Consider the following 27,176-nt stretch of genomic DNA (forward strand, 5'->3'; position numbering starts at 1 on the left):
TCTCTCTCTATCTGTCATTCTCTCTCTATCTCTCTATCTCTCCAGATCTATCTATCTATCTCTCCATATCTCTCTCTCTATCTCTCTATCTCTCCTTATATCTCTCATTCTCTCTCTCTCTCTCTCTCTCTCTCTCTCTCTCTCTCTCTCTCTCTCTCTCTCTCTCTCTCTCTCTCCTTCTATCTCTCTCTCTCTCTATCTCTCCTTCAATCTCTCTCTATCTCTCTCTCTATCTCTCTATCTCTCCTTCTATCTCTCTCTCCATTTCACGTAGGTACAGACTGTCATTCTCTATGTCTGTTAGAGACAAATAGCCAGTTTGTATTTGTCTACAATAACCAGAGCATTATTAGATGAATTCTTAGTGTGACGCCGTTATTGGAGATGACTCCCCCTTGCGGTCGGTGCGGTGGCTTACGGGATGGAGGAAGGTCAAAGGTTATCTGAGGGAGGAAGTCGGGCCTACGAGGAGGAGGAGGAGGAGGAGTCTTGGTTTAGACGGGGGAGCGGTATAGTTTTTGAACACTTACTCACATGGTATCTTGAATTTTCTGCAAACAGTCTTCATTTATTGACTTACAAGGTATTAGAATTAGAGGAATTATAAGGAACATTTGAGTTATCCAGCTTTTATATTAGAAAGTCTGTACGTTTTATACGCTTGGACGAAGAAGTATCCTTTTGTGCCACACAGCCGTCACCTCTACAGACGAGCAGTAAAGCCTGGTGTCTCAATTAACCCCTCTCTCAGGGCAGTGGTCAGGAGGGAATAGAGACAATAACCCCTCTCTCACCAGGGCAGTGGTCAGGAGGGAATAGAGACAATAACCCCTCTCTCACCAGGGCAGTGGTCAGGAGGGAATAGAGACAATAACCCCTCTCTCACCAGGGCAGTGGTCAGGAGGGAATAGAGACAATAACCCCTCTCTCACCAGGGCAGTGGTCAGGAGGGAATAGAGACAATAACCCCTCTCTCAGGGCAGTGGTCAGGAGGGAATAGAGACAATAACCCCTCTCACCAGGGCAGTGGTCAGGAGGGAATAGAGACAATAACCCCTCTCTCAGGGCAGTGGTCAGGAGGGAATAGAGACAATAACCCCTCTCTCACCAGGGCAGTGGTCAGGAGGGAATAGAGACAATAACCCCTCTCTCAGGGCAGTGGTCAGGAGGGAATAGAGACAATAACCCCTCTCTCACCAGGGCAGTGGTCAGGAGGGAATAGAGACAATAACCCCTCTCTCACCAGGGCAGTGGTCAGGAGGGAATAGAGACAATATGCCATTACAATGTCACTAAGTGTATGTCTCTTTCTGTTCTACTCCTCTCCTCTCCTCTTCTCTTCTCTCCTCCTCCTCTCCTCTCCTCTTCTCTTCTCTTCTCTTCTCTTCTTCTCCTCCTCTCCTCTCCTCTCCTCTCCTCTCCTCTCCTCTCCTCTTCTCTTCCTCTCCTCTCCTCTCCTCTCCTCTCCTCTCCTCTCCTCTCCTCTCTCCTCCACTCCTCTCCCTTCCTCTCCCCTCCCCTCCCCTCCTCTCCTCTCCTCTCCTCTTCCTCTCTCCTCTCCTCTCCTCTCCTCTCCTTCTCTTCTCTCTTTACTGGGCACCGATGTAAAAGCTGTCATTCTCTATGTCACTAAGCGTCTGAGCCAGTCCAGTTGTGATGACATCCAGTCTAACAGTTCTGTCTTCTCCTCCACCGTCTAAGGATCTGTGTGTGTTGTGGTTTATTAATGGTGAAATAGTTGAAGATCCAAACCTGACACATGAAGAGATGTCTGCATGATGGTCTGTGAATATGACCTGTCGGTGTTGTTTCAGATGTCTTTTTCATCTTCCCTGTTAGTTTGACATTTCAACATGGATCCAGCCAAAGAAAATGGTTTTTATGAATAAAATCCTACTTTCTTATGGGCGAATGAAAGATGGGTTCTGGATCACTGCCGTCTGTTCAAAATGTGAAAAGCCATTTAAAAGCTGTCCGACACAGAGAAACATTTCTGTTCAAAGAGGCCCGGGGAGAGAGAGGGAGACCCCAGTGATTTCTGGGGTGTGGAGCGGAGCGGGCCACGCTTGGCCTCCGCGTGTGTGTGTGTGTGTGTGTGTGTGTGTGTGTGAGTGTGTGTGTGTGTGTGTGTGTGTGTGTGTGTGTGTGTGTGTGTGTGTGTGTGTGTGTGTGTGTGTGTGTGTGTGTGTGTGTGTGTGTGTGTGTGTGTGTGTGTGTGTCAGTGCTGTTTGTCCAGCTCCGATCTACAGTACTCTCGGCCTCTGGGATTTCTCACAGTGATGGAAGACAGAGCCTGACATGAATACTACACTCTCCTCTTTTCTCTCTTGTTCTCTCTCTCCCTCACACACACACTCTCTCTGGGCAGCTTCTTTCCTCATCTCTCATTTCCTCCCTCCCTCCCTTTCCCCCCTCCCTCCCTCTCCCCCCCCCCTCCCTCCCTCCCTCTCTCTCTCTCTCTCTCTCTCTCTCTCTCTCTCTCTCTCTCTCTCTCTCTCTCTCTCTCTCTCTCCCAGTTTGTCCGTATGTGGGTGTGTTGAGGGTACCAGCTCTTGAAGGGAATATGTTTATGGAGAATCTTTTTACAGCTTCTTGAGAAGTAGAGCAGAATCTGCCCCTTCGCTCTCTGACCAACCTTACGTCAACTCCCCCATGCGCCAAGCACTGGGCGGCTCTGTGTGTGTGTGTGTGTGTGTGTGTGTGTGTGTGTGTGTGTGTGTGTGTGTGTGTGTGTCTCTGCGTGTGTGTGTGGTGTGTGTGGTGTGTGTGGTGTGTGTGTGTGTGTGTGTGTGTGTGTGTGTGGTGTGTGTGGTGTGTGTGTGTGTGTGTGTGTTCCACCAGCCAGCCACCTGTTAATGCCAGCACTGATTTCATGAGGCATAGCTGGTACCTCAACGGCCAGGACACACACACACTTTCCCCCTCGTCACCTCTCGACCCCCAGTAGTAATTTGGAAAAAAGGGATCAATGTGTATTAAAGATCTTGTCTGTATCCCAGATAGCACCCTATTCCCTATGTAAGGCACTCGTTTTTACCAGAGCCTTATGGCCCCTTGTTAAGGAATAGGGGGTAAATTGGGCCGCGGCCCGTGTTAAAGATAACCCCACCTGTGAGGATCATTAGCCTGAGGAGCTGTCCAACATAAATCCCCTTTAGGTTCAGATTCCATTAATGAGAGGAACATTACACCTTTTAGATGGACATTCCAAGTGTAGAATTATATTTAATGACTTAAAAAGAACTGTTGGGTAGTTGGTGGAGGAATGGAGCGTTCCAGGAGAATTTAAATGGGTTTAGTGAGTTGGTGGAGGAATGGAGCGTTCCAGGAGAATTTAAATGGGTTTAGTGAGTTGGTGGAGGAATGGAGCGTTCCAGGAGAATTTAAATGGGTTTAGTGAGTTGGTGGAGGAATGGAGCGTTCCAGGAGAATTTAAATGGGTTTAGTGAGTTGGTGGAGGAATGGAGCGTTCCAGGAGAATTTAAATGGGTTTAGTGAGTTGGTGTAGGAATGGAGCGTTCCAGGAGAATTTAAATGGGTTTAGTGAGTTGGTGGAGGAATGGAGCGTTCCAGGAGAATTTAAATGGGTTTAGTGAGTTGGTGGAGGAGTGGAGCGTTCCAGGAGAATTTAAATGGGTTTAGTGAGTTGGTGGAGGAGTGGAGCGTTCCAGGAGAATTTAAATGGGTTTAGTGAGTTGGTGGAGGAATGGAGCGTTCCAGGAGAATTTAAATGGGTTTAGTGAGTTGGTGGAGGAGTGGAGCGTTCCAGGAGAATTTAAATGGGTTTAGTGAGTTGGTGGAGTGGAGCGTTCCAGGAGAATTTAAATGGGTTTAGTGAGTTGGTGGAGGAGTGGAGCGTTCCAGGAGAATTTAAATGGGTTTAGTGAGTTGGTGGAGGAATGGAGCGTTCCAGGAGAATTTAAATGGGTTTAGTGAGTTGGTTGAGGAATGGAGCGTTCCAGGAGAATTTAAATGGGTTTAGTGAGTTGGTGGAGGAATGGAGCGTTCCAGGAGAATTTAAATGGGTTTAGTGAGTTGGTGGAGGAGTGGAGCGTTCCAGGAGAATTTAAATGGGTTTAGTGAGTTGGTGGAGGAATGGAGCGTTCCAGGAGAATTTAAATGGGTTTAGTGAGTTGGTGGAGGAATGGAGCGTTCCAGGAGAATTTAAATGGGTTTAGTGAGTTGGTGGAGGAATGGAGCGTTCCAGGAGAATTTAAATGGGTTTAGTGAGTTGGTGGAGGAATGGAGCGTTCCAGGAGAATTTAAATGGGTTTAGTGAGTTGGTGGAGGAGTGGAGCGTTCCAGGAGAATTTAAATGGGCTTAGTGAGTTGGTGGAGGAGTGGAGCGTTCCAGGAGAATTTAAATGGGTTTAGTGAGTTGGTGTAGGAATGGAGCGTTCCAGGAGAATTTACATGGGTTTAGTGAGTTGGTGAAGGTTGGGGATGTGGATGTGAAGAGGGGATCAGCTGTGGATCCATGGTCCAGGGAGAGGGAGAGGGAGGGGAGGTTGAGGGGGAGAGAGGGGGGGTGACCCTGGGCCAGGTGGAGAGGGAGAGGGGACGTTGAGGGGGGAGAGAGAGGGGGTGACCCTGGGCCAGGTGGAGAGGTGGAAGGGAAGAGGTAGAGGAGGAGAGGAGAAGGACAAGGAGAGATGGAGGGGGAGAAGAGGAGGAGGAGAGGAGAAGGACAAGGAGAGATGGAGGGGGAGAAGAGGAGGAGGAGGAGAGGAGAAGGACAAGGAGAGATGGAGGGGGAGAAGAGGTGGAGAGGTTAACTCACACGGATGTTCCCCCTCTCTAAATCACTCAGTCCCTCTTTCTTTCCCTCTCTAGCTCTCTCTTTCTCTTCCTCTGCTCTCCTCTGCTCACTCCTTTACAGTGCACTAGCTACCCATTTCCTGTGACCTCTCACCTCTCAGAGAAGAAAAGAGAAGAAAGAAGGGATAGAGGGAGGAGGGAAGAAGGAGGACAGAGGGAGGAGGGAAGGAGGAGGACAGAGGGAGGTATCTGTACAGACTCATCAGCCCTGGGAGGCTTAAGGCCAGTCAGTCAGCAGGCTGTCTACATGGAGGTCCTTCTCTCTCCACTGACCAGAAAGACCATCTGTCCAGAAAGTCACTCTGAAATATTTGATCTTTATGGTTCTGAAGTCAACGTGTTTTCTCCCACTGTTTTGTTGTTTACAGTATGTTGCTATGTACCTGACCTATGATGTACCTGTCCTATGATGTACCTGACCTATGATGTACCTGACCTATGATGTACCTGACCTATGATGTACCTGACCTATGATGTACCTGACCTATGATGTACCTGACCTATGATGTACCTGACCTATGATGTACCTGACCTATGATGTACCTGTCCTATGATGTACCTGACCTATGATGTACCTGACCTATGATGTACCTGACCTATGATGTACCTGACCTATGATGTGACGTTAGAAAATATATGTTTTTAACATTTCTCCCCTCTCTCTCCTCTCCCCCTCTCTCTCCTCTCCCCCTCTCTCTCTTCTCCCCCTCTCTCTCTTCTCCCCCTCTCACTCTTCTCCCCCCTCTCTCTACTCTTCCCCCTCTCTCTCCTTTCCCCCTCTCTCTCTTCTCCCCTCTCTCTCTTATCTCTCTTTCCCTCCCTCTACCCCCTCTCTCTCCTCTCTCCTGCCCCCCTCTCTCTCCTCTCTCCCTTCTCTCCCCCTCTCTCTCGTTTTCCCCCTCTCTCTCTTCTCCCCCCTCTCTCTCTTCTCCCCCTCTCTCTCTTTCTCCCTCTCTCTCTAATCTCTCTTTCCCTCCCTCTCCCCCTTTCTCTCCCCTCCCCCTCTCCCTCCCTCTCCCCCCTCTCTCTCATATCTCTCTTTCCCTCCCTCTCCCCCCTCTCTCTCCTCTCTCCCGTCCCCTCTCTCCTCTCCCCCTCTCTCTATTTTTCCCCCTCCTCTCTCTCTTCTCCCCCTCTCTCTCTAATCTCTTTTTCCCTCCCTCTCCCCCTATCTCGCCCCTCCCCCTCTCTCTCCTCCCCCCCCTCTCTCTCCCCTCCCCCTCTCTCTCCTCTCTCTCCTCTCCCCTTCCCCTCTCCCTCCCCCTCTCCCTCCCTCCCCCCCTCTCTCTCCCCTCCCCTCTCCCTCCCTCTCCCTCCTCTTTCTCACCCCATCAGTTGGAGTCGGAGCTGGCGGTGTGTGAGAGGGAGAGTGCAGAACTCCAGGAGCATGCTAACTGTGTCCTGCAGCAGATCGCTGACCACTGCCCCGACATACTGGAGCAGGTGGTCAACGCCCTGGAAGAGTCCTGCTGACCTGTCAATGTCCCCGCCAGCCACACTCTCACAACGCGTCAAGAGAGAGAGAGAGATGCCTTTATATTCGCGATCCTTCATTTCCTGCCTTACCAGTTCTCCCAATATCTCTTTGGGGATTTGTTACTGATTTATTAACAATGATTTGTCAGATTGGTGCAACAATCCTCTAAATCTAAAAATGTTTGTGGTGAGAAGGCCTTCTTGAACCGTTCATGACGTTGAACCCTGTCTTTTTCTTAGACCTGACCACAAAACCTGTCCGTTACTAAGGTGTGGTCAACCATGTTATATTAGTGTTACTCACATACAGTTACTGCTTAGTTACTACACAGTTACTGCTTAGTTACTACACAGTTACTGCTTAGTTACTACACAGTTACTGCTTATGTACTGCTTAGTTACCACACAGTTACTGCTTAGTTACTACTTAGTTACCACACAGTTACTGCTTAGTTACTGCTTAGTTACCACACAGTTACTGCTTACTTATCATACAGTTACTGCTTAGTTACTACACATTTACTGCTTATTTACTGCTTAGTTACCACACAGTTACTGCTTAGTTACTACACAGTTACTGCTTAGTTACCACACAGTTACTGCTTACTTATCATACAGTTACTGCTTAGTTACTAAACAGTTACTGCTTATTTACTGCTTAGTTACCACACAGTTACTGCTTAGTTACTACACAGTTACTGCTTAGTTACCACACAGTTACTGCTTATTTACTGCTTAGTTACCACACAGTTACTGCTTAGTTACCATACAGTTACTGCTTAGTTACTACACAGTTACTGCTTAGTTACTACACAGTTACTGCTTAGTTACTACACAGTTACTGCTTAGTTACTACACATGTACTGCTTTGTTACCACACAGTTACTGCTTAATTACTACACAGTTACTGCTTAGTTACTACACTGTTACTACACCGTTACTGCTTAGTTACTACTGCTTAGTTACTACAAAGTTACTGCTTAGTTACTACACATTTACTGCTTAGTTACTACTGCTTAGTTACTACAAAGTTACTGCTTAGTTACTACACAGTTACTGCTTAGTTACTACACAGTTACTACTTACTTACCACACAGTTGCTGCTTAGTTACTACACAGTTACTGCTTGGTTACTACACAGTTACTGCTTAGCTACCACAACATTACTGCTTAGTTACTACACAGTTACTGCTTAGTTACTACACAGTTACTGCTTAGTTACTACACAGTTACTGCTTAGTTACTACACAGTTACTGCTTAGTTAGTTACTGTCCTAATGGTGACTGTCCTAATGGGATGGGGATATCATTATGGCCAATATGAAGAGAAGCTAGAGACTCTGAATCATGGTCATGTACCCACTACTTAGACCATTCTAGAATCCCTCCTACAGCTTTCTGTCCTGTCGTCCTGCATTCCCTGAACCCTATTCGTCCTTTATAGAACCCATTCCCTTTTCCTATTCCCTTTATAGAACCCTATTCCCTTTATAGAACCCTATTCCCTTTATAGAACCCTATTCCCTTTATAGAACCCTATTCCCTTTATAGAACCCTATTCCCTTTATAGAACCCTATTCCCTTTATAGAACCCTATTCCCTTTATAGAACCCTATTCCCTTTATAGAACCCTATTCCCTTTATAGAACCCTATTCCCTTTATGGAACCCTATTCCCTTTATAGAACCCTATTCCCTTTATAGAACCCTATTCCCTTTATAGAACCCTATTCCCTTTATAGAACCCTATTCCCTTTATAGAACCCTATTCCCTTTATAGAACCCTATTCCCTTTATAGAACCCTATTCCCTTTATGGAACCCTATTCCCTTTATAGAACCCTATTCCCTTTATAGAACCCTATTCCCTTTATGGAACCCTATTCCCTTTATAGAACCCTATTCCCTTATAGAACCCTATTCCCTTTATCCCTATTTTATGAACCCTATTCCCTTTATAGAACCCTATTCCCTTTTAGAACCCTATTCCCTTTATAGAACCCTATTCCCTTTATAGAACCCTATTCCCTTTATAGAACCCTATTCCCTTTATAGAACCCTATTCCCTTTATAGAACCCTATTCCCTTTATAGAACCCTATTCCCTTTATAGAACCCTATTCCCTTTTTGGAACCCTATTCCCTTTATGGAACCCTATTCCCTTTATAGAATCCTATTCCCTTTATAGAACCCTATTCCCTTTATGGAACCCTATTCCCTTTATAGAACCCTATTCCCTATTCCCTTTATGGAACCCTATTCCCTTTATAGAACCCTATTCCCTTTATAGAACCCTATTCCCTTTATAGAACCCTATTCCCTTTATAGAACCCTATTCCCTTTATAGAACCCTATTCCCTTTATAGAACCCTATTCCCTTTATAGAACCCTATTCCCTTTATAGAACCCTATTCCCTTTATAGAACCCTATTCCCTTTATAGAACCCTATTCCCTTTATAGAACCCTATTCCCTTTATAGAACCCTATTCCCTTTATTTATAGAACCCTATTCCCTTTATAGAACCCTATTCCCTTTATAGAACCCTATTCCCTTTATAGAACCCTATTCCCTTTATAGAACCCTATTCCCTTTATAGAACCCTATTCCCTTTATAGAACCCTATTCCCTTTATAGAACCCTATTCCCTTTATAGAACCCTATTCCCTTTATAGAACCCTATTCCCTTTATGGAACCCTATTAGAACCCTATTCCCTTTATAGAACCCTATTCCCTTTATAGAACCCTATTCCCTTTTAGAACCCTATTTTATAGAACCCTATTCCCTTTATAGAACCCTATTCCCTTTTTATTCCCTTTTGAACCCTATTCCCTTTATAGAACCCTATTCCCTTTATGAACCCTATTCCCTTTATAGAACCCTATTCCCTTTATAGAACCCTATTCCCTTTATAGAACCCTATTCCCTTTATAGAACCCTATTCCCTTTATAGAACCCTATTCCCTTTATAGAACCCTATTCCCTTTAAAGAACCCTATTCCCTATTCCCTTTATAGAACCCTATTCCCTTTATGGAACCCTATTCCCTATTCCCTTTTAGAACCCTATTCCCTTTATAGAACCCTATTCCCTTTATGGAACCCTATTCCCTATTCCCTTTATGGAACCCTATTCCCTTTATGGAACCCTATTCCCTTTATTCCCTTTAGAACCCTATTCCCTTTATGGAACCCTATTCCCTTTATGGAACCCTATTCCCTTTATAGAACCCTATTCCCTTTTTTAGAACCCTATTCCCTTTATAGAACCCTATTCCCTTTATAGAACCCTATTCCCTTTATAGAACCCTATTCCCTTTATAGAACCCTATTCCCTTTATAGAACCCTATTCCCTTTATAGAACCCTATTCCCTTTATAGAACCCTATTCCCTTTATAGAACCCTATTCCCTTTATAGAACCCTATTCCCTTTATAGAACCCTATTCCCTTTATAGAACCCTATTCCCTTTATAGAACCCTATTCCCTTTATAGAACCCTATTCCCTTAATAGAACCCTATTCCCTTTATAGAACCCTATTCCCTTTATAGAACCCTATTCCCTTTATAGAACCCTATTCCCTTTATGGAACCCTATTCCCTTTATGGAACCCTATTCCCTTTATAGAACCCTATTCCCTTTATAGAACCCTATTCCCTTTATAGAACCCTATTCCCTTTATGGAACCCTATTCCCTTTATGGAACACTACATTTCATCACGGCCCATATCAATCAATCAATCAATCAATCAATCAAATGTATTTATAAAGTCCTTCTTACATCAGCTGATGTCTCAAAGTGCTGTACAGAAACCCAGCCTAAAACCCCAAACAGCAAGCAATGCAGGTGTAGAAGCACGGTGGCTAGGAAAAACTCCCTAGAAAGGCAGGAACCTAGGAAGAAACCTAAAGAGAGGAACCAGGCTCTGAGGGGAGGCCAGTCCTCTTGTGGCTGTGCCGGGTGGAGATTATAACAGTACACAGAACTCCTGTGAAAAGTAGTGCACTAAGTAGGGACTAGGGTGGCCTTTTGGGATACAGCCTAGATCTTGAGATCTGGGAATATGAATTTAAATGACCTTTGATGCCATTTCTTTGCTGCTACCTTTTGCTTTGGTTGTTAGAGATAGTTTGTTGTTGTTCCTCTCTATGATGACAGTTCTCTGATGGTTTTGGGGAACAGGAAACCTAGTCGTGTTTTTATTTCCGTTGTCCCCCGTTGAAAGGTTAGAGTTAGGGGAGGAAAAACAACACTATTATTGAGACACTTGAGCAACAACAGTATTATTGAGACATTCAAGCCACACGAATGCTCACCACTCACCGTAACAACAGGGAAAGTATGTTTCAGCAATGATATCTATTCTGGGAGCGGGCTGTTGATGTTGAAATACAGATCCAATTTATCTGGCTTTATCTGGGCTTTTTAAACCTCATAAGGACTCTTAAGTGTCTCTCTAGACAGGACTCGCTAGACAAGACTCTCTAGACAGGGACTCTCTAGACAGGACTCTCTAGACAGGATTCTATAGACAGGACTCGCTAGACAGGACTCTCTAGACAGGATTCTCTAGACAGGACTCGCTAGACAGGACTCTCTAGACAGCATTCTCTAGACAGGACTCGCTAGACAGGACTCTCTAGACAGCATTCTCTAGACCGGACTCTTTAGACAGGATTCCCTAGACAGGGACTCTAGACAGGACACTCTAGACAGGACTCCCTAGACAGGACTCCCTAGACAGGACTCCCTAGACAGGACTCTAGACAGGACTCTCTAGACAGGACTCCCTAGACAGGGACTCTAGACAGGACTCTCTAGACAGGACTCCCTAGACAGGGACTCTAGACAGGACTCTCTAGACAGGACTTTCTAGACAGGACTCCCTAGACAGGGACTCTAGACAGGACTCTCTAGACAGGACTTTCTAGACATGACTCTCTAGACAGGACTCTAGACAGGACTCTAGACAGGACTCTCTAGACAGGACTCCCTAGAAAGGGACTCTAGACAGGACTCTCTAGACAGGACTCTATAGACAGGACTCCCTAGACAGGGACTCTAGACAGGACTCTCTAGACAGGACTTTCTAGAGAGGACTCCCTAGACAGGGACTCTAGACAGGACTCTTTAGACAGGATTCCCTAGACAGGGACTCTAGACAGGTCTCTCTAGACAGGACTTTCTAGACAGGACTCTCTAGACAGGACTCCCTAGAAAGGGACTCTAGACAGGACTCTCTAGACAGGACTCTCTAGACAGGACTCCCTAGACAGGGACTCTAGACAGAACTCTCTAGACAGGACTTTCTAGACAGGACTCCCTAGACAGGGACTCTAGACAGGACTCTCTAGACAGGACTTTCTAGACATGACTCTCTAGACAGGACTCTAGACAGGACTCTAGACAGGACTCTCTAGACAGGACTCCCTAGACAGGGACTCTAGACAGGGCTCTTTAGACAGGATTCCCTAGACAGGGACTCTAGACAGGACTCTCTAGACAGGACTTTCTAGACAGGACTCTCTAGACAGGATTCCCTATGGTGATGTTAGATGGTTAAACAGCAGACCCAGTTGAGAGTGTGTGTAGTTTGCTAACCTAACCTAGCAGGTGTGACACGCTGGTTCTTTCTGTTGTGGGAGGTTCTCTTCGGCACTGTTCAACCAATCCAGTAAATGTGGAGGAGGAGTTAAGGTGGAGTGTCGCCTTGCAGACGTCCGAAAGCAGAAGCCGCGTTTAATTTCCCATGAAAACCAGGTGGTAGTTAGCTTATGGATCTCCCCTGATTTAGAGCCTTGATGAGAGCCGTATGGAGGTCACAAACCCACAGTTTCCAGGGGAGTATGGCCTGGAGACACAGAAGGGATATTTACACCCAGCATGACTTCCTATAGGAAGTGACATCATCTCAGTCAGGTCCACAGGCTGGTTCCTCCCTCTTTCCTTCTGATCTATATTTACTTCTGTCTTTCTTTCAATCAGCATGGACATGAAAGACAGCAGGGAGGTGAGGTCACGCAGACAGTGTGGGTGATGTTCTGATGACTCGGTGGTGAGCAGATCACTGTTTTATGTGGCTCAATTATAACCATCCTCCCTATCTCTCCCATCCCCCTCTATCTATCCCTCTCTCCTCTCTATCTCTCCCATCCCCTCTCTCTCTATCCCTCTCACCTCTCTATCTCTCCCATCCCCTCTTTCTCTATCCCTCTCTCCCCTCTATCTCACCCATCCCCCCCTCTCTCTATCCCTCTCTTCCATCTATCTCTCCCATTCTCTCCCCCATTCTATCCTCTCTCTATCCATCTCTTCCTCTCTTTCTTCCCCATTCTCTCTCACTATCTCTCTCTCTCTATCCCTCTCCCACATTCTCTCCCCCATTCTCTCCCCATCCTCTCTCTCTCTCCATCCCTCTCGTTCCTCTATCTCCCTCATCCTCTCCTCTCTCTTCCCCTCTCTCTCCCCCATTCTCTCCTCTCTTCACCTCTCTCTTCCCCTCTCTCTCCCTTATCCTCTCCTCTCTTCCTCTCTCTCTCTCCCCCATCCTCTCCTCTCTTCCTCTCTCTCTCCCTCACCCTCTCCTCTCTCTCCTCTCTTCCTCTCTCTCTCTCTCTCCCCCATCCTCTCCTCTCTGGTCAGTCAGTCAGTCATTCTAATCAACACACTCACCGCTCCATCACTTCCAGCTAAAGGTGACTGAGGTTCTGTCTTGCATCCCAAATGGAACCCTATTCACCATATAGTGCACTTCTTTTAACCAGGGCCCATAAGACGCTGGTCAACAGTAGTGCACTATGTAGGGAATAGGGTGCCATTTGCGATGCAGGCTGGGAGTGTTGAAACGCCTATCTAAACCAACAGGAGCAGTCGACCACCACAAACACTCACACTTCATTGTTCACCTTAAATGGTGTTTTGTGGTTGTAGCTCCTGTATGGCACGGTTCATTCACTTCCCTTTGTGTGTCGTATTGGCGGTAAATAGCTGGACTCAGCCCGGTGATGAACCGTGGCCTTATTGCTACAGGTCTAGTCTGGCCCGGTGATGAACCGTGGCCTTATTGCTACAGGTCTAGTCTGGGACCAGATAGTTGAGTGTGTGAGAGTTCACAGTTGAGTCTTCCTCCGTTCTCTGGAGATTATACTGTCTGTACATCTACATGATAAGACCTGGCTCATATCAGTCCCACCCTGCTTACTCTTTCTCTCTTTCCATACTCTTCCTCCTCTCTCTCTCTCTCCACCCCTCTCTATCTCTCTCCATATCTCTCTCCCTCTCCACCCCTCTCTCTCTCTCCACCCCTCTCTCTCTCTCTCTCTCTCTCTCTCTCTCTCCACCCCTCTCTCTCTCTCTCTCTCTCTCCCTCTCCACCTCTCTCTCTCTCTACCCCTCTCTCTCCAACCCCTCTCTCTCTCCCTCTCCACACCTCTCTCTCCACCCCCTCTCCCTCTCTCTCCACCCCTCTCTCTCCCTCTCTCTCCACCCCCTCTCTCTCCCTCTCCACCTCTCTCTCTTCACCCTCTCTCTCTCCCTCTCCACCCCTCTCTCTCCCTCTCTCCACCCCCCCTCTCTCCACCCCTCTCTCTCCCTCTCTCTCCACCCCTCTCCTTCTCTTCTCTCCCTCCTTCTCTCTCTCCCTCCTCTCTCTCCAACCCTCTCCTTCTCTTATCTACCTCCTTCTCTCTCTCCCTCCTTCTCTCTCTCTCTCTGTCCCTCCTCTCTCTCCACCTCTCTCTCTCTCTCTCTCTCCCTCCTTCTCTCTCTCCACCTCTCTCTCTCTCTCTCTCTCTCTCTCTCTCTCTCTCCACCCCTCTCTCTCTCTCTCTCTCTCTCTCTCCACCCCTCTCTCTCTCTCTCTCTCTCTCTCTCTCTCCTCTCTCTCTCTCTCTCTCTCTCTCTCTCTCTCTCTCTCCACCCCTCTCTCTCTCTCTCTCTCTCTCTCTCCACCTCTCTCTCTCTCTCTCTCTCTCTCTCCACCCCTCTCTCTCTCTCTCTCTCTCTCCCTCCTCTCTCTGGTGGTTATTGTTAGTCATTCTGACCACAGCTCATATAACAGTTAGAGACAGAGACGTGACCAACACCTACTGAACACACACACACCACACACACACACACATACTGCGAGAAGGCACACACACCTCTCACACACACAGACCCACAAACCCACATCAGACAGATAGAGAGCCAGGCAGACAGACATGAGTGTCATTCCTGTGGTTTCACACGGTTTGAGTCAGGGTCTTTCTACAGTCAGACATATTGAACCCTTAACCTTCCACCACGATGTCACTTCCAGTCTAACAACAGTCTAACAGTATCACCATGATGTCACTTCCAGTCTAACGACAGTCTAACAGTATCAGAACCACATTCACTACAGTCTAACAGTATCAGAACCACATTGACTACAGTCTAACAGTATCAGAACCACACTGTCATTGACTACAGTCTAACAGTATCAGAACCACACTGTCATTGACTACAGTCTAACAGTATCAGAACCACACTATACTGGTATACTGTAGTCTGGAGAACAGGATGTGGAGAACAGGATGTGGAGAACAGGATTTGGAGGACAGGATGTGGATAACAGGATGTGGAGAACAGGATGTGGAGAACAGGATGTGGAGAACAGGATGTGGAGGACAGGATGTGGATAACAGGATGTGGAGAACAGGATGTGGAGAACAGGATGTGGAGGACAGGATGTGGATAACAGGATGTGGAGAACAGGATGTAGAGAACAGGATGTAGAGAACAGGGATGACGTGTGTCAGAGCCAGAGGTTCCTCAGGTCTGTGGTCTGGTTTGTCCCTCAGACTTTGGAAATTAGTCAATTCCATTCGTCCAATAGTGACAGGAGCTGGAGAACGAAAACAAAGACAACGTCATCAAGGTCCAGAGACAGGCCTTCTCTGATTGGTTGTTCTGCCTCTTGTCCTGAGAGAAGAGTCCCTGGACTGGTTACAGAGACAGGCCTTCTCTGATTGGTTGTTCTGCCTCCTGTCCTAAGAGCAGAGTCCCTGGACTTGTCCAGAGACAGGCCTTCTCTGATTGGTTGTTCTGCCTCCTGTCCTGAGAGCAGCCCTATTGCGTGCCACCTCAACCCTCAATAAACTTTATTCAATTCAACCCTGTGACACAAGGGTTGATCTTATCAGTTCCAGGAGAGTGGAGCCACGTACAGCACGCAAGTCCAGGGCATCATTACCCCGTGGCACCACTACTCTGCCAGTCTTATGAGCACGGCGGCCATCTTGATGACTGGCATACCTGCTTTACAACCTGTTTTATATCTGTCATTACCGATTATTGACTTCCATATTCTGGGGAGTGTTCTGTTACGCTCGTTTAATCCCTCCCTGTCTGTCTGTCTGCCTCTCTCTCTGTCTGCCTCTCTCTCTGTCTGCCTCTCTCTCTGTCTGCCTCCCTGTCTGTCTGCCTCTCTCTGTCTGCCTCTCTCTCTGTCTGCCTCCCTGTCTGTCTGCCTCTCTCTCTGTCTGCCTCTCTCTCTGTCTGCCTCTCTCTCTGTCTGCCTCTCTCTCTGTCTGCCTCCCTGTCTGTCTGCCTCTCTCTCTGTCTGCCTCCCTGTCTGTCTGCCTCCCTGTCTGTCTGCCTCTCTCTCTGTCTGCCTCCCTGTCTGTCTGCCTCTCTCTCTGTCTGCCTCTCTCTCTGTCTGCCTCCCTGTCTGTCTGCCTCTCTCTCTGTCTGCCTCTCTCTCTCTCTGTCTGCCTCTCTCTCTGTCTGCCTCTCTCTCTGTCTGCCTCCCTGTCTGTCTGCCTCTCTCTCTGTCTGCCTCCCTGTCTGTCTGCCTCTCTCTCTGTCTTTCAGTTCAATTCAAGGGTCTTTATTGGCAGGGAAACATATATTTACATTGTCAAAGCAAGTCAAATGGATAAAGAAAAGTGAAATAAAAAGTGAACAGTAAATATTATATATATAGAGAGACTCTCACATTTCAAATGTCATATTATGTCTATATACAGTCTCTCTCTCTCTCTCAGTCCCCCCCACCCTCTCTCCTGGCTCTATAGTATCACAACAGTGTGGAGGTGGTCGTGTGTGTGTGTGTGTGTGTGTGCGTGTGTGTGTGTGTGTGTGTGTGTGTGTGTGTGTGTGTGTGTGTGTGTGTGTGTGTGTGTGTGTGTGTGTGTGTGTGTGTGTGTGTGTGTGTGTGTGTGTGTGTGTGCGTGTGAGAAATCCGGGGTGAGCTAGTTATCAGTCTTGTCTCCAGACCACACAGACGAAACACAGACCCCATGTCCATATCTCCTCTATCCCTCTATACCTCTATCCCTCCTCTCCTCTCCTCTATCCCTCCTCTCCTCTATCCCTCCTCTCCTCCCCCTCTTATCCTCCCTCCCCCCTCTATCCCTCCCTCTTCTCCCTCCTCTCCCTCTTCTCCCTCCCCTCTATCCCCCTCCTTCCCCCTCCCCCCTCTTCTCCCTCCCTCCCTCCCTCACAGACCCTCATATCCACATCCAAAACACCCCTCCTCTTTCTCCTGTCCGTCCTTTCCTTCCTCTCTCCTCATCCCCTCCATCTCTCTCCTCATCCCCTCCCCCTCTCTTCTCCTCCCTCCATCTCTCTCATCATCCCCTCCCCCTCTCTCCTCATCCCCTCCCCCTCTCTCCTCATCCCCTCCCCCTCTCTTCTCCTCCCTCCATCTCTCTCCTATAGATTTATGAGCTCTAACCCTGTAGGAGTGGCAGTAACACAGAGCCTGGGGGGCCTGGGGCCTCTCTCTGTAACAGCAGCTAGAGGATACTGCTGAGACCTCACACACACATAGTATATACACACACACACACACACACACACACACACACACACACACACACACACACACACACACACACACACCCACCCACCCACCCACCCACCCACCCACCCACCCACCCCCACCCACCCACCCACCCACCCACCCACCCACCCTTCTACATACAGACACACCACACAGTAACACAGGGCTGGACCAGGGGCCTCTGTAGCAGCACTAAACCCCTGAGACCTGCCTAAGAAAACAGAATGAAGACAGGCAAGAAAAGCTGTGATAACTAGGAACAGGTCCGGCCCAGTGACTCACAGACAGACCTCACAGTGGCTTGTGGGCATAGTGGGAGTGTGTGTGGAGGGGGAACGTGTGTGTGTGTGTATCATTCCATTGGGCAGAAGCTGGCCTAGGATCCCTCTGATTGCTGGTTATCTTCAGATGGAAGCTTTAATCACACAGGAGGACATCAGTGTGTGGAAACTCCCTTAAAGTTAGGACTCTTGCCATTGCTAAGGGGAGCTCCCAACCTCTCACACACACACACACACACACGCACACACACACACGCACACACACACACACACACACACACACACACACACACACACACACACACACACACACACACACACGCACACACACACACACACACACACACACACACACACACACACACACACACACACACACACACACACACACACACACACACACACACGCTTAGTGTTTGTCTCTAAACATGACTTATAGAAAGGACTCCCTGCATTGCAGAAGCGTCTCAGGGAGTGTTAGAGGGTGATTATTTCACCCCACTCTAAAACACACATCTGACAATCAGACATTGTAAAGAAAACATAGTGATGTGATTTTGTAATTATTTCTGGGACTATTAGTCTCTGGAGACTCCTGGTGTTTGTTCTAGCCAAGTTGGCTGGGAGTCTGACACCCCCCCTGTGTTGTGGAACACATGAACCAAAATGAGAACCGTGTCTGTCTGTGGGAGTGTCCCAAATGGCATCCTATTCCCTACATAGAGCCCTATAGGCCCTGGTCTAAAGTAGTGCACTATGTAGGGAATAGGGTGCCATTTGGTACACCGACAGTGTGTGAGGTGGAGCTGTTCTCTTCTGCTTTCTCCATCTACCCTCCGTTATAAACCTCCCTGAAGAATGACTGACTGGATGGATGGACAGAGAGAGAGAGAGAGAGAGACAGAGAGAGAGAGAGACAGAGAGAGAGAGAGACAGAGAGAGAGAGAGAGAGACAGAGAGAGAGAGAGAGAGAGAGACAGAGAGAGAGAGAGACAGAGAGAGAGACAGAGCGAGAGAGAGAGAGAGAGAGAGAGAGACAGAGAGAGAGAGAGAGACAGAGAGAGAGAGAGACAGAGAGACAGAGACAGAGGGAGAGAGAGACAGAGAGAGAGAGAGAGACAGAGAGACAAACTTGTGTGAGTGTAATATTTATTGTTCACTTTTTATTGTTTATTTCATTTTTGTTTATCAATTTCACTTGCTTTGGCAACGTAAACACATGTTTCCATGCCAATAAAGCCCTTAAATTGATTTGATTTGAGAGAGAGAGTGTATTTCATTTACAGCCACTAGTTTCAGGTCAGCTCCCCATTTCAGTCTCTGTTAATAAACTTCACCTTTCCTGTTAGTGAGTGAGTTGTCATAGAAACAGCTGTATATTACCTGGGGAAATTCTAATAGCCATGAAGTTGTCCTGTAAAATGTGTCTGTCCTGTACTGTGGGTCTGTCCTGTACTGTGGGTCTGATTCAAAACTGCTGTCCTGTCCTAGTGGTTTTTATCATGTGTGTACCCTTCCTAGGCTCCCTATGTAGGGTGGTTTCATCATGTGTGTACCCTTCCTAGGGTCCCTATGTAGGGTGGTTTCATCATGTGTGTACCCTTCCTAGGGTCCCTATGAAGGTGTGATGTATCAATTGTTTTGCCAGTCTAAACTGTCTCAGATTGCCGGCCAACACTTTCATTTCTGTGTGTCTTTCTCTCCTTTTCATTCTGTTATAAAGATGTCCATAAAGATCATCGTTACGCCGACCGTCTCCTACAGACTTGTTCTAAAGTATATGCAAACACATCAATAAATATATATTTATATATAGAAGAGTAGCTAGATATAGTTGACTGTAACAATTTGCACAGTGTCTGAAGAGAAGTCAGGAATGATCCGTCTAAACAAAATGGCTACCGAACTCCAACTCCCACAAGCCCCTGTGTCTGTGTAAAATGAACTACAAGTGTCTGTAGTTCAGAGTTAAAACACTAACGTGTGTCTGCAAAACCTTTCTAAGTGTAAAGAAATTGAAGGTGTTAACACTTAAGATTCATTTTTCAGAATAAATATTTGAATGTGTGTTTGATAAAATGTGTTTGATAAAATCCTGTCTCTCAAATTCAGATTTGTACTGATTTATTGAGTTGTGTTTGTTTTGATTGACGTTGATATTTTACGGCCTGTGGGATGTATGTGTGTTTCTGCCATGTTGACTCCTAAAGTGTGTTCTATCTGCAACAAAACAAGGACTGTGTCCCAAATGCCACTCTGTTATTCCCTATTTAGTTCACCATAGAACCCATAGGGCCCTGGTCGTAAGTAGTGCACTACATGGGGCATAGGGGGCCATTCAGGACGTAGCCACGGTTTGTGTATTCAGGGGTGACATCCCCTCTCACTGAGACTGTGTTTCTGTTGGGTTTAATGATGACAAATCCTTTACTCAGACAGGAGGTACAGTAGACAGTTGGTGGGTTGCTGGTGAGTTAAGTAATGTCACCATCATCAGTCACCTCTGTCACAGTCTAGGAATATGGATCAGTACGACTTGTCCCAGTCTAGGAATATGGTTCAGTATGACTTGTCCCAGTCTAGGAATATGGTTCAGTACGACTTGTCACAGTCTAGGAATATGGTTCAGTACGACTTGTCACAGTCTAGGAATATGGTTCAGTATGACTTGTCACAGTCTAGGAATATGGATCAGTACGACTTGTCACAGTCTATGAATATGGTTCAGTATGACTTGTCACAGTCTAGGAATATGGTTCAGTACGACTTGTCACAGTCTAGGAATATGGTTCAGTACGACTTGTCCCAGTCTAGGAATATGGTTCAGTACGACTTGTCCCAGTCTAGGAATATGGTTCAGTACGACTTGTCCCAGTCTAGGAATATGGTTCAGTACGACTTGTCCCAGTCTAGGAATATGGGTCAGTATGACTTGTCACAGTCTAGGAATATGGTTCAGTATGACTTGTCACAGTCTAGGAATATGGTTCAGTACGACTTGTCCCAGTCTAGGAATATGGTTCAGTACGACTTGTCCCAGTCTAGGAATATGGTTCAGTACGACTTGTCACAGTCTAGGAATATGGTTCAGTACGACTTGTCACAGTCTAGGAATATGGTTCAGTACGACTTGTCCCAGTCTAGGAATATGGTTCAGTATGACTTGTCACAGTCTAGGAATATGGTTCAGTACGACTTGTCACAGTCTAGGAATATGGTTCAGTACGACTTGTCCCAGTCTAGGAATATGGTTCAGTACGACTTGTCACAGTCTAGGAATATGGTTCAGTACGACTTGTCCCAGTCTAGGAATATGGTTTAGTACGACTTGTCACAGTCTAGGAATATGGTTCAGTACGACTTGTCACAGTCTAGGAACATGGTTCAGTACGACTTGTCCCAGTCTAGGAATATGGTTCAGTACGACTTGTCACAGTCTAGGAATATGGTTCAGTACGACTTGTCACAGTCTAGGAGTATGGTTCAGTATGACTTGTCACGGTCTAGGAATATGGTTCAGTACGACTTGTCACAGTCTAGGAATATGGTTCAGTACGACTTGTCACAGTCTAGGAATATGGTTCAGTACGACTTGTCCCAGTCTAGGAATATGGTTCAGTATGACTTGTCACAGTCTAGGAATATGGTTCAGTATGACTTGTCCCAGTAGACTGCCAATAGATATCTGTGTGATTCAGTAATGACTTGTCCCAGTACACTGCCAATAGATATCTGTGTGAAATGTGCCATAATCCCGACCGTTGTGTTATTACCAAACTCCCCAATAAGACCCAAACCAGCAGTCATTTTCCCCGTTGTGTTACATCCCAAACCAGCAGTCATTCCCCCGTTGTGTTACATCCCAAACCAGCAGTCATTTTCCCCGTTGTGTTACATCCCAAACCAGCAGTCATTCCCCCGTTGTGTTACATCCCAAACCAGCAGTCATTCCCCCGTTGTGTTTACATCCCAAACCAGCAGTCATTCCCCCGTTGTGTTTACATCCCAAACCAGCAGTCATTCCCCTGTTGTGTTTACATCCCAAACCAGCAGTCATTCGCCCGTTGTGTTTACATCCCAAACCAGCAGTCATTCCCCCGCTGTGTTTACATCCCAAACCAGCAGTCATTCCCCCGTTGTGTTACATCCCAAACCAACAGTCATTTTCCCCGTTGTGTTACATCCCAAACCAGCAGTCATTTTCCCCGTTGTGTTTACATCCCAAACCAGCAGTCATTCCCCCGTTGTGCTACATCCCAAACCAGCAGTCATTTTCCCCGTTGTGTTACATCCCAAACCAGCAGTCATTCCCCCGTTGTGTTACATCCCAAACCAGCAGTCATTCCCCCGTTGTGTTACATCCCAAACCAGCAGTCATTCCCCCGTTGTGTTTACATCCCAAACCAGCAGTCATTCCCCTGTTGTGTTTACATCCCAAACCAGCAGTCATTCGCCCGTTGTGTTTACATCCCAAACCAGCAGTCATTCCCCCGCTGTGTTTACATCCCAAACCAGCAGTCATTCCCTCGTTGTGTTACATCCCAAACCAGCAGTCATTTTCCCCGTTGTGTTACATCCCAAACCAGCAGTCATTTTCCCCGTTGTGTTTACATCCCAAACCAGCAGTCATTCCCCCGTTGTGCTTCATCCCAAACCAGCAGTCATTTTCCCCGTTGTGTTACATCCCAAACCAGCAGTCATTCCCCCGTTGTGTTACATCCCAAACCAGCAGTCATTCCCCCGTTGTGTTACATCCCAAACCAGCAGTCATTCCCCCGTTGTGTTACATCCCAAACCAGCAGTCATTCCCCCGTTGTGTTACATCCCAAACCAGCAGTCATTTTCCCTGTTGTGTTACATCCCAAACCAGCAGTCATTTTCCCTGTTGTGTTACATCCCAAACCAGCAGTCATTCCCCTGTTGTGTTACATCCCAAACCAGCAGTCATTCCCCCGTTGTGTTTACATCCCAAACCAGCAGTCATTCCCCCGTTGTGTTTACATCCCAAACCAGCAGTCATTTCCCCGTTGTGTTACATCCCAAACCAGCAGTAATTCCCCCGTTGTGTTACATCCCAGGCACCAGTATTATAACCAAACTCCAAGTAAGATGCCAAACCCTCTCAACCTTTCTCTCCAAGCTGAAGAAAGGAAAGTCATTTTCCTTTTAAACATCGCAAATAATGAAAATAATATATAAAAATTCATATCAGTTCTTATTCTGTTTATTTATTTTCAATTATTTATTTTAAATATATAAACGGAAATTCATAGGAATTGATATATTCTACCTGGTCTCTTCGTAGTGCACTTGGTCCCTTCGTAGTGCACTTTGTCCCTTCATAGTGCACTTGGTCCCTTCGGAGTACACCCGGTCTCTTCGTAGTGCACTTGGTCCCTTCGTAGTGCACTTGGTCCCTTCGTAGTGCACTTGGTCTCTTCGTAGTGCATTTGGTCCCTTCGTAGTGCACTTGGTCCCTTCGTAGTGCACTTGGTCCCTTCGTAATGCACTTGGTCCCTTTGTAGTGCACTTGGTCCCTTCGTAGTGTACTTGGTCCCTTCGTAGTGCACTTGGTCCCTTCATAGTGCACCTGGTAGTTCACGTCATAGTGTTTCCCCAGCAGCCCTGCCTTGTTGACGACTATGGGTCCATTCCCACTTGGGCACAGACGTCAATTCAACGTCTATTCCACGTTGGTTCAACGCAATTTCATTGAAACGACGTGGAAACAACGTTGATTCAACCATTGTGTGTCCAGTGGGTTCTTTAGGAGCAAACTCTTTCTATACATGACAGTGAACACGATCTCAGGAGGGAACCTCTGCTTTATCTTCCAGAGAATATTACCATTCATAATAATACTAATGAACTGCCGTACAAAACCACTTTCTTCTCCTGTTGTTGGTGTTTCCAGGTCTGAGGAGAACCTCTGTACTGGTTAGTGTGGAGTTGTTTTACACACACGCACGCACACACACACACACACACACACACACACACACATACACACACACACACACACACAAATATACACACACACACACAAATATACACACACACACACACACACAAATACACACACACACATACACAAATATACACACACAAATATACACACACACACACACACACACAAATACACACACACACACACACACACAAATACACACACACACAAATACACACACACACATACACAAATATACACACACACAAATACACACACACACAAATACACACACACACACACACACACACACAAATACACACACATACAAATACACACACACACATACACAAATATACACACACACACATACACAAATATACACACACAAATACACACACATACACAAATATACACACACACACACTCCTCTTGGAGTCAGACCCTCTCCAGTCTCTCCCATACACGACTCCTCTAGGAGTCAGATCCTCTCCAGTCTCTCCCATACAGGACTCCTCCTCTAGGAGTCAGATCCTCTCCAGTCTCTCCCATACAGGACTCCTCCTCTAGGAGTCAGATCCTCTCCAGTCTCTCCCATACAGGACTCTTCCTCTAGGAGTCAGATCCTCTCCAGTCTCTCCCATACAGGACTCCTCTAGGAGTCAGATCCTCTCCAGTCTCTCCCATACAGGACTCCTCCTCTAGGAGTCAGATCCTCTCCAGTCTCTCCCATACAGGACTCCTCCTCTAGGAGTCAGATCCTCTCCAGTCTCTCCCATACAGGACTCCTCCTCTAGGAGTCAGTCAGTCATCCTCTCCAGTCTCTCCCATACAGGACTCCTCCTCTATGAGTCAGATCCTCTCCAGTCTCTCCCATACAGGACTCCTCCTCTAGGAGTCAGATCCTCTCCAGTCTCTCCCATACAGGACTCCTCCTCTAGGAGTCAGATCCTCTCCAGTCGCTCTCATACAGGACTCCTCCTCTAGGAGTCAGATCCTCTCCAGTCTCTCCCATACAGGACTCCTCCTCTAGGAGTCAGATCCACTCCAGTCTCTCCCATACAGGACTCCTCCTCTAGGAGTCAGATCCTCTCCGGTCTCTCCCATACAGGACTCCTCCTCTGGGAGTCAGATCCTCTTCAGTCTCTCCCATACAGGACTCCTCCTCTAGGAGTCAGACCCTCTCCAGTCTCTCCCATACAGGACTCCTCCTCTAGGAGTCAGACCCTCTCCAGTCTCTCCCATACAGGACTCCTCCTCTAGGAGTCAGACCCTCTCCAGTCTCTCCCATACAGGACTCCTCCTCTAGGAGTCAGATCCTCTCCAGTCTCTCCCATACAGGACTCCTCCTCTAGGAGTCAGATCCTCTCCAGTCTCTCCCATACAGGACTCCTCCTCTAGGAGTCAGACCCTCTCCAGTCTCTCCCATACAGGACTCCTCCTCTAGGAGTCAGATCCTCTCCAGTCTCTCCCATACAGGACTCCTCCTCTAGGAGTCAGATCCTCTCCAGTCTCTCCCATACAGGACTCCTCCTCTAGGAGTCAGATCCTCTCCAGTCTCTCCCATACAGGACTCCTCTTCTAGGAGTCAGATCCTCTCCAGTCTCTCCCATACAGGACTCCTCTAGGAGTCAGATCCTCTCCAGTCTCTCCCATACAGGACTCCTCTAGGAGTCAGATCCTCTCCAGTCTCTCCCATACAGGACTCCTCCTCTAGGAGTCAGACCATCTCCAGTCTCTCCCATACAGGACTCCTCCTCTAGGAGTCAGACCCTCTCCAGTCTCTCCCATACAGGACTCCTCCTCTAGGAGTCAGACCCTCTCCAGTCTCTCCCATACAGGACTCCTCCTCTAGGAGTCAGATCCTCTCCAGTCTCTCCCATACAGGACTCCTCCTCTAGGAGTCAGATCCTCTCCAGTCTCTCCCATACAGGACTCCTCCTCTAGGAGTCAGATCCTCTCCAGTCTCTCCCATACAGGACTCCTCCTCTAGGAGTCAGATCCTCTCCAGTCTCTCCCATACAGGACTCCTCCTCTAGGAGTCAGATCCTCTCCAGTCTCTCCCATACAGGACTCCTCCTCTAGGAGTCAGATCCTCTCCAGTCTCTCCCATACAGGACTCCTCCTCTAGGAGTCAGATCCTCTCCAGTCTCTCCCATACAGGACTCCTCCTCTAGGAGTCAGATCCTCTCCAGTCTCTCTCATACAGGACTCCTCCTCTAGGAGTCAGATCCTCTCCAGTCTCTCCCATACAGGACTCCTCCTCTAGGAGTCAGATCCTCTCCAGTCTCTCCCATACAGGACTCCTCCTCTAGGAGTCAGATCCTCTCCAGTCTCTCCCATACAGGACTCCTCTTCTTTTAACTGTCTGTTATCTGTGTTATCTGTTTATTTTTCTTTGTAAAGGGTGTAACACACACACACACACACGCAGACACACACACACACACACACACACACACACACACACACACACACACACACACACACGTACACACACACACACACATGAACTCACACACACACACACACACACACATATAGAGACAGAGAGATAGTGATCGTCTTGTGTGTGTTGTCATATCCAGTGCAAAGGTCCATTGCTGTTTAGAAAAGACAGCTCTATATCGTGCAGTCACAGTCCTGCAGCAGTGCGGTGTCTTCTTGTCTGTAGCAGACAGTGGCTTCGTTACACCAGTGGTTTACTAGTAATGACTGTGATATGTGGCTCAGAGGTGTCCTGCCCATAGGGGGCACGTGCCCCCTCAGATTTGTCCTGGTTTTTTTTTGCATACTTTTATTTTTTATTTTTAAAAATCATTTTTAACCTCACGTTTTATCATAATTATTCATAAAATGATCTGTCAGTGGTATTCTGCGGAGGGGGCACACTGACTGGACCAGGCTAAGAGTACCCACCCCCACCACCACCACCCCCCCCCCTATTCTCCTTAGTAAGTGGTTTCTTCCAAGATACACCACAGAGCAATGATATCCTCGGCAGGACGCTAGATACTGTAGTGCGTGTAGACAGTATCGTCAGTGGAGGAAGAGAGAGAGAGAGTGTTGAGTGTTGTTTTTCACTAGCGGTAAAGGGCAGGACGCGCAGGAGGATGAGGACAATGGATTCCTTCTTGATGAATAAATAAAACAAACATGTTTGTTTGTTTCTCTGTATTACTGGCCACCTTAGCAATTTGATGAAGTTGGCTTTAGTTAACCAGCTTGGATATGTTCCCAATGTCCCGACCTCATCACTCGCTACCGAGACATTTCTATGAATGAAGTTATGAGTAGCTTATCGGACCGTCTGCTTGGCAAGGTGGCTGGACTTTAGAAAATACAAACATCTATTCAATTATTAGGTCATGATATTATATACCAGGGAGACGGTTGTACCAAACTTCTCAGGCATAAACATTCTTAAAGAATCAATGTGCATCTTTCATTAAAATGACAATTAAAGAGGTATGCTTAGATAACCCACATGCAGAAAAATATATAGATATTTTTTTTTTACATAGAATTAGGCATAAAGATTATGGATCTGCAGGAAAAAGTTGTTTCAGTTGTTAGGAAAATGATAAATTCTCCAGCTTTCGGAGAGCCCCCCCCTCCTGCCCCCCCCCCGCTCCCACCCCTGCCCCCCTCCTGCCCCCCCCCCTGCCCCCCTCCTGCCCCCCTGCCACCACGCACTTTGTGCCCCTCTAAAATATGACGTGGCTGCTTTACCTACTGTGGTTAAATGCCCCGTGCCAGAGCATCCAGCGTGCCAGAGCATCCAGCGTGCCAGAGCATCCAGCGTGCCAGAGCGTCCAGCGTGCCAGAGCATCCAGCGTGCCAGAGC

At 47.2% G+C, this 27,176-nt stretch overlaps 1 protein-coding gene across 1 annotated transcript in view; it reads left to right on the forward strand.

Moving 5' to 3' along the window:
- The window catches only part of LOC139396920 (ELKS/Rab6-interacting/CAST family member 1-like), a 48,932-nt gene extending 42,081 nt beyond the window's left edge, over positions 1 to 6,851 (forward strand). The window contains exon 2 of the mRNA XM_071143849.1: positions 6,154 to 6,851. Coding sequence (XP_070999950.1) covers positions 6,154 to 6,291 — 138 coding nt within the window. The 3' untranslated portion in view covers positions 6,292 to 6,851. The remainder of the gene's footprint in view (positions 1 to 6,153) is intronic.
- Positions 6,852 to 27,176: the final 20,325 nt, after the last annotated feature.

Source organism: Oncorhynchus clarkii, unplaced genomic scaffold, assembly GCF_045791955.1.
Source record: "Oncorhynchus clarkii lewisi isolate Uvic-CL-2024 unplaced genomic scaffold, UVic_Ocla_1.0 unplaced_contig_13448_pilon_pilon, whole genome shotgun sequence".
Taxonomy (NCBI): domain Eukaryota; kingdom Metazoa; phylum Chordata; class Actinopteri; order Salmoniformes; family Salmonidae; genus Oncorhynchus; species Oncorhynchus clarkii.